A 7,883-nucleotide genomic window follows, 5' to 3' on the forward strand; every position below is an offset into this window, starting at 1 on the left:
GTAAAGTAACATTCCCAGGTTCTGGGAATTAGGGTGTGGACTTCTTTGGGGGCCATTAACCTGCCTAATCCCAGTGAAGACCCTAAACAATTTTAAATAAATGTAGAAAAGCATCACATTCTTGGATGGGAAAGTGTGCTATTGTAAAGATGTCATTTCTGCCTGAATCAGCCTACAAATTCTGCACGGTGCTTTAAGGTAACGAAAAAAAATTTTTTTTAAAAATTAATTATTTATTTATTTGACAGGCAGAGATCAAAGTACGCAGAGAGGCAGGCAGAGAGAGAGAGAGAGGAGGAGGAGGCAGGCTCCCCGTTGAGCAGAGAGCCCGATACGGTGCTCGATCCCAGGAGTCGGATCATGACCTGAGCCGAAGGCAAAGGCTTTAACCCACTGAGCCATCCAAGCGCCCCTGAAAATGGGTTTTGAATCAAGTGAGGGGATAGACTCTCAGAGAACACTCTATTGCTTAGAAAAAAAGAAACACATTTCTTCCAGACTTTAACTCAGGTAGACTTACACATATTTTAGATACAAATGATTGGGTTTTAGAATATAGGTGAGGTTCAGTGGGGTGGGGTCCAGAGCTGATGACCAAGAAAGAATTCTTGAGTCATCTTTGGTGCAAAATGGAGGTTTAGTAAACCCCGGAGACACACCCGTGGGCAGGACCTGTGGGCAGAAAGAGCTGCTGCCCCAGGATTGTGAGGGGTAGCTGATTATATACTCTGGGGTTGTGATGAGGGAACAGAAGACTGGGTAAGGACAAAGCAAAAGCTGACACCCTGCAACTTTCCCTACCCCCACTCCTGGTGAGGCATATGTGACATTCTTTAGGAACCTCCCAACTATCCTAATACCTTGCTAAGAAGGGAAAAACAACCTTGACAATGGCAAGGCCTCTGGTATCCGGTATCCTTTAGGTCTTTAGCAACCTCCCTTTTTCCTTACTCCCCCAACCTCATTGTTCAGAATCTGCCACCCCTCACCCCAGGGCAGCAGCTCATTACAAATGTACCAACATCATGCACACAGGCAAGGTAATATATCCCATTGTTGCCAATATCCTCCTGTTAACATCCAGGTTCCTTATTTTAGGCACTCATTTGACTGGTATTTTGAACCAGACAGAGACTCCTACCACCCTTTCTTTTTTAAAAACCCAAAGCTCCACACTTTATCATCCCATTTTCCTAAAACATCCTTTTTATACTTGTCAAATCTGAAGCTCTTATTTTTCTGTGACTCATATAGCTTTATGATAAGTTTCAGGAAAAGTTCCTGGCAGTTGGGCATTGTGTCTTCTAAGTTTACTTGTGATACCTCTTAGAAAAATGTTTGTAAAGAAACATTTCTTTCCCTACGAACGATTTCCATTTCGATACTTCCCTAGAGACTGTGGACAGTAACCAAGGCAGGTTACTCGGTGGGTGCAGATTCTGTGATAAGGTTTTTATCCCCTCCATTTCTTGGCCTATTTGGGAATGTAGGCTGAAGATGAGGAAGAGAAAAAATTTATATCTCCTCGAAAGAAAGCAACTTTAGTAAAACTGCCACTCTTGACTCGCAAAGAAGCTCAAACAATGACTCTATTTGCAGATGTGATTAGTTCATTCAATGAAAAGTTATTTCAGGGCAACTGTTACGCTTTATTAAGCATAAGCATGTTTGGAATGTATCCAATTTACAAATCCCCAGAAATAAAACAATCACCATTGTTTAATCCCCGACACCAAGCACAGTCTTCGGAACTGCCTTTTCAACCGTCATTCTGACCGCCGGTATAGGTCAACTGTGGGTGTCTCGAATTCTGTCTCCAACTTTCTTAAACTTGGCAAAACATGGGCTTAAGCGACCTTTTCTAAGTTGATACTGTATTTACGGAGATCCTGGGACGTCCGTAGCCTGGCACTGGTCAGGAAGAAGTGGCCGTGAAGAGCTCTGGGAGGGTCAGCCCGCGCCTGCAACTTCTTCGGGAGTGGAGGCAACGGCCCGGTCTGCACTGACCCAGCAGAGAGCGTCGCCAGCCTGGGACTGGGGCCGCCAGAAACATCCGCACTCCTTCCGGTTCAGCAAAGAAAACAGGCCCGCGGGTACCCGGATGCAGCACCTCGCGGCCCGCCCCCCCCACGAGGACCGCCTAAGCTTCCAGGACTTTTCGCCCAGCGGGCGGGACGGGGCGGGGCGCGCGAAGAGAGGAGAAAGGGCGGTGATTGGGCAAAAGGGGAGCCACGCCCACCGTGCCAACGTTTCTGCGCATGCCCCGCGCCTTGGCTTCTGGTATTTTCGACGCCTTTGCGGGTGCCCGCCCAGTCCGCGTCTGGAGGTCGGAGTGGGAGGTGGAGAGTGAGCTTTTCTCAAGAGCAGTTTCGAAAAGCCTCTCTTCGTCCTCAACTTCGAAAGGAGGGTGTCTGTTGGTCTTTTCCTTTCACTTTTGGTGTGGCGTCGGCGGCCTGTGGTGGTAAGTTTTCCAGTGACGCGGGGTCGGTCTCTCAGGTACGTGGGGGCGGGGGTGACGCACAAAGGGGCAGCTGGTAGGGCGTGCAGCCTGGCCTTTGTGGTCGTCACGGCATGGAGTTGGAGCGGCTGTTAGTTTCTTGGCTTGGGATCGGCCCGCGCGACTCACTTCCTGTCCTCCCCACCCCTCCCCCACCCCCCCGTGGATTTCAGGCGCCGAGTTTCCGGGCAGGGATTCCCTGAGACAGACAGAAGCTTGCAGTCTCGCGCCGAGATGTCCCAGTACGTGAACGACCTGTGGCCGGGCTCGCCGCAGCACAAGGAGTCCCCCTCGACGTCTCGGTCAGGCCGGTCCAGCCGCCTGTCCTCGGCATCCAGGAGCCGCTCGTCTTCCGGGAGCTCTCGGTCCCGCTCTAGCGGCTCGAGCCGGGCGTCGTCGCGGATTCGGAACCGGTCCTGGAGGAGGAGGAGCAGGTCCAGGTCCTGGTCCGGGAGGCGCCACCAGAGGAAGTACAGGCGCTATTCGCGCTCCTATTCGCGCAGCCGGTCACGCTCCCGCGGCCGCCGGTACCGGGACAGGCGCTACGGCCCGTCCAGGAGATACGGCCGGTCGCCGTCGCGGCCCCGCTCCCGCAGCCGGTCCAGCTCGCGGGGACGCTTGTATTACCGACGGGCCTACGCGCTCCCGCGGGGGCGGAAATACTACCGCACCTTATACCCGGAGGAACGCGGAAGTTGGAGGGGCGGGTCTCGGGGCAGGTCCCGGACCCGGTCGCGGAGCCCCACCCCTTTTCGCTTAAGTGAGAAAGGTGAGTCCCCTAGTGCGGAGCTCTCTTTTGCACCCTCGTACGTGGCTGGCTGGCGACAGCAAGACTACGCTGGGGGACCAAAGTAGGCGCGTAGTGCGGATGTTTCCATTGCTTTTGGCGCCTGTAATCTTAGTAGTTTCGTTGGGAGCAAACAGAGAAGGGACTATTGGCAGGTTAAGAGCAATTAAAAGCGCTCTGTTTGGTACCCCGTTTTTAAAGTGGACGTCCCTTTCCCTGGGGATTAGAAGTCGACTGTGGAATTAAACAGCTCGAGGTGGAGGAACTCCCTTTTTCCCAGTGGCTGGCACGCCCTTCTCAGTGGAGGTTTTCTAGGTATTACTAGTGACTGAGTTTGTCTTAAGCTTTTGTTACCTGTTGAGCGGGAAGAAGAGTATCAAAACCTTTTTCATCAATACCGTGTTAGTGGAACAACTGGATTTTGTTCCAGTGTTTATTTTTTAAGATTTTACTTATTCTTGGTAGAGCATGTGGGGTTGGGGGGTGAGGGGCAGAAGCAGCAGCAGACTCCCGGCTGAACAGGGAGCCCTATGGGAAACTTGATCTGGGACTCTTAGGATCATAACCAGAAAAAGGCAGATGCCTAACTGAGCCATCCAGGTACCGCAGTTCCAGTATTTTAATACAGATGATTTGTTTTAATGGTGGGTAAGATCACAGAACTGAAAAAGATACCTAGGCTAAAACTTGTAGGAATCTGGGCGCCTGCGTGGCTCAGTGGGTTGAACCTCTGCTTTCAGCTCAGGTCATGATCTCAGGGTTCTGGGATCGAGCCCCACATCAGGCGCTCCGCTTGGCGGGAGCCTGCTTCCCCCCTTCTTTCTGCCTGCCTCTCTGCCTACTTGTGTTGTCTTTCTCTGTCAAATAAATAATAATAAAATTCTAGGAATCTGAAAGTGGATTTAGGAATGTATTTGTGTTGGTTTATTAGTTGTGATTGTGCCATATATAAAATCTTAAAAAGAATTTGATATGTTTAGAGAAACACATTTGAAGGGGAAGAAAACAATTGGAAAATTCAGGCTTTTGGTAAAGAAAATTGAAAACCAGTTGGTTATTTAGGGATGCTTGCTTGCTTTGCTCAGCTAAAAATGGGCAGTCTTTGGGTAAGTGATTTACAGGAGTAATGATTGTCGTCTTGTTTTTGTAGATCGAATGGAGCTGTTAGAAATAGCAAAAGCCAATGCAGCAAAAGCTTTAGGAACGACTAACTTTGACTTGCCAGCTAGTCTCAGAAAAGTTCTTGCATCTAAAGAGTCAAACTGTGGAACAGCTGTACCAAACAGTGATGCAAAGTTTGAGGTAAGTATTCTAGGTTTATCCAAAGTCTTTAGAAAGCTATTAGGAAGATGTAATTGGCCACTTATTTATTTATCTTAGAGTGCTTCTTGAAAAGCCTAAATATAGGGGCGCCTGGGTGGCTCAGTGGATTAAGCCGCTGCCTTCGGCTCGGGTCATGATCTCAGGGTCCTGGGATCGAGCCCCGCATCGGGCTCTCTGCTCTGCAGGGAGCCTGCTTCCTCCTCTCTCTCTGCCTGCCTCTCTGCCTACTTGTGATCTCTCTCTCTGTCAAATAAATAAATAAAAAAAAAAATCTTTAAAAAAAAAAAAAAAAAAAAAAAAAAAAAGAAAAGCCTAAATATAATTTGTTAAGATCAGAGTAGTAGCTCCAGAAAGGGTCTTTTCCCATGAAAATGGGAAATTAGTGATCTTTATTTTCTTATGACACAATATTAATTAGTTTTATAGTTGTAGGTGGTATTTTGGCAATTCTCTGTAGCTATTGAGTTTTTCTAACTAGCCTTTACAGAGTATTTTACCTGTAGCTTTCATTTGCAGCATTATGTTCCCACAAATTCTGTATTCAACATACAGTATAGTTTATCTGCTTTATTTCTGTCTTACAGAAATCATGAATGTGGTCTCCAGACATTGATGAAGAAAATCTGTTGGTAATTGATAAATGGGCAAAAGCATCAGAGGTTTAACTAATTTGAAGTTTACGTTCACACACTAAAAGTTTAGTTTTTTGTTGGTAGAGCCATGTGCATGCTAGATTTCGGGATAGGTACTATTTTAATAAGATACTAAAGACAATTTTTTTAAAAAACCTTTTGTAATGTGGGGCATCTGTGATACAGATGTCCCTTTCATAATATATGCAATATATTCCAGATGTTTTGAAAGATTACAGAAGAAGAGGCCTGCTTCACTTGCAGATAAGTTTATTATAATTCTCCAGAAATGTGCAGGATGTGCATTGGTAAATTGCAGTGTGTGGTCTTAATTACATGAAATAGAAAGTATAAAATTGATAGCCTTCAAGGTTTAAGGTAGTTATGAGTTTGATAGAATAAGATAGGAAAGATGTTCTCTAGATGAATCTACCATTCAAACCCAGATGTGGGTTCGCTTAAGTATTTAGTAATAAACAAGGTCTTAGTTGAGTCGCTTTTTCGGATTAGGTTTCCGGCTGGCAGATGCCTTAGTTCTTTGGAACTAAGTATTTTCTAGTATGACTTTACTTTCAGAGTTAACTGGATTTGCATCAGGGGAATATAATACTGTTTTATTGGGGAAGAGTGCCTTAGCTGATTATTGAATCAGTTTTGTTTTTAAAGTATTTTTTTCTCTTGTTTAGCTGTCGGGAAAACTAGGAGAAGATGGAACTAAAAATCCCACTGAAAAGCCTTCCCAGCAAAAAAGCATAGCTTTTAGCTCTAATGTAAGTATATCTGGGCATTGACTACTCAAAAACTGGATTTAAGGGACATAATTCTATTATGTGGGCTTTTATTTTTGTTGGAATACTCATTGTTTTTGTGGTGGTAATTCGGGGTCTGCTAAGCCACTTTAGATAAAATAAACCTTTCATAATTTTTTTTACCATTCTTAGAAGTGACCAGTATATTGGCTTTTTCTATTATATATGATACATTTCTAATACCAGTGTTTACTTTACTTTTCCATATTTCTTCTATACTTGCTGAACTACTTTAAAACCACATTTCAGAAAACCCTATAATCAAATATTTTAAAATCAGCTACGTGCTTAAACAAAACTGAAAACTCAGTACATTGTTTCGTAATATACTTTGCATAGGTCTTGATTTTTCCTAGTAGTTTTTAAAGTAGGCTTAACAGTTGGGATCATGTGGGGTCCATTCTTTGCATTTGGTTGATGTCTCAAGTTTTTAGTTTTTAATGGGATTGCTTAGTGTATTTTGTAAACAAGTATTTTAAATACAATGTATGTGTTTGTATAGCTGACAAGAATTTCTTCTATTACAGAATTCTGTAGCAAAGCCCATGCTTCAGAAATCAGCTAAAGCTACTGCTGAAGAGACCTCTTCAGGATCCCCCAAAATAGATAAGAAGAAAAGTCCTTATGCACTGTGGTTACCTGTCTAAAAAAAGAAAACTAATGTATAAGGTTGGCTGAAATGCACTTTATTGCAAGTGTGTGTTCTAGCATTATTCCATCTCTGGGAGTCATTTAGTAGTAATTGTTGGAATTACAATGACACAGAAGTACATAAATCCTTAATATTTAAATATTAACATTTTAGATTTTTCTTATAGATAAGAGATACACGGACCAGAGGATTCATACAGGTGGGAGTCTTGTACATATACTTGTAAATGTTTTGTATAATACCAGTTACGTAAGAGCAAAATTTGTAAGAACAGTCATTGATATTGTTTATATTTGTTAATAAATTTTTTATTTTTTAAATTTGTGTCACTTTATTATGTATGTATATATTACATTATGAGTCTTTATTTAAAGAAGTATAAAGTGTTTCCTGTTTAAAATTTTGCTAATCCCAAATCCAGATCCATGGAGTGATGGCACAGGGTTCACTGACCTTCTGGAATCTGTGAGAAATGCTGAATCTCAAAGTCTCCACCCTAGAGCCGAATCTCAATATCCCCAGTTATGTGGGTCTTCATTTAAATTTCAGAAGTTATGCCTAAAGTTTGTGGAATTCTGGCATAGTGCTGTCCTGGATGACTTAAACTGCTAGCTTTAGGGCAGGAAACTCAGCCAAAGAGGTAGAAATGGAATGCCTCCTTGAATTCTAAAATTTGTGATGTTTACCTGTGTTTCTTTATTATGCTTTTTTTTTTTTGAAGTATGTTTTTCTATTTTGCTATCAGTTTGGGTAGTCTCTTAAATTTAGGAAATAAAGAAATAGATTTCTAATAGGGATGATGCAGTAGAGAACAGGATAGGCAGAATTTTAAGAGACAACTCAAGAAAAAAATATAAATAGATGAGCAGGTAGAAGTCCTGAATTCTTAAATAGAAGGGACAGTAACAAAGGTTCTCAAGTGGGACTTAATTTGCTGGTAATTAAAGCTGTACTATCTAATATTTTATCTGTACTTTCCAATAACCTAGCCACTGTGATTACATTCAGTTTCTCAGTTATACTAGCCACTTCTGAAGTGTTAAGGCTAAGGGCTGTGTCATTGGAAAGTACAGATAATAGAATATTTCTGTCCTAAAACATTGTATGGGAGAGAGCTTCTCTAATAAAATTAGACATCTTGAAAAACTTAAAAGGACAATGAATGGGAAATTCCTGGAAGGTT

The 7,883-nt window shown here is 43.3% G+C and overlaps 1 protein-coding gene across 2 annotated transcripts; it reads left to right on the forward strand.

The window, feature by feature from the left end:
• Nucleotides 1-1,659: 1,659 nt before the first annotated feature.
• Nucleotides 1,660-7,020, forward strand: RSRP1 (arginine and serine rich protein 1). Of its 2 annotated transcripts, none has more exons than XR_006820701.1 (5): nucleotides 1,660-2,461; nucleotides 2,671-3,266; nucleotides 4,435-4,586; nucleotides 5,192-6,009; nucleotides 6,576-6,643. XR_006820701.1 is itself a non-coding variant. In XM_046022113.1 (5 exons), the coding sequence occupies exons 1-5, from the start codon at nucleotides 2,259-2,261 to the stop codon at nucleotides 6,693-6,695; spliced, it is 1,155 nt and encodes a 384-aa protein (XP_045878069.1). In that variant the 5' UTR covers nucleotides 1,661-2,258; the 3' UTR covers nucleotides 6,696-7,020. The 2 variants fall into 2 exon arrangements, 1 of the variants encoding a protein (XP_045878069.1); XM_046022113.1 differs by having other exon boundaries at nucleotides 1,661-2,461; nucleotides 5,926-6,009; nucleotides 6,576-7,020.
• Nucleotides 7,021-7,883: the final 863 nt, after the last annotated feature.

This window comes from Meles meles, chromosome 1, assembly GCF_922984935.1.
Source record: "Meles meles chromosome 1, mMelMel3.1 paternal haplotype, whole genome shotgun sequence".
In the NCBI taxonomy this organism is placed as follows: domain Eukaryota; kingdom Metazoa; phylum Chordata; class Mammalia; order Carnivora; family Mustelidae; genus Meles; species Meles meles.

What these genes read in the sequence shown, in the direction of transcription:
- RSRP1 (XM_046022113.1), top strand. Translation starts at nt 2,259, where the DNA reads ATGCCCCGCGCCTTGGCTTCTGGTATTTTCGACGCCTTTGCGGGTGCC. An exon ending in ACAGTGATGCAAAGTTTGAG is followed by an intron (nt 4,587 to 5,925) that starts GTAAGTATTCTA and finishes TCTCTTGTTTAG; the next exon opens with CTGTCGGGAAAACTAGGAGA. An exon ending in GCATAGCTTTTAGCTCTAAT is followed by an intron (nt 6,010 to 6,575) that starts GTAAGTATATCT and finishes CTTCTATTACAG; the next exon opens with AATTCTGTAGCAAAGCCCAT.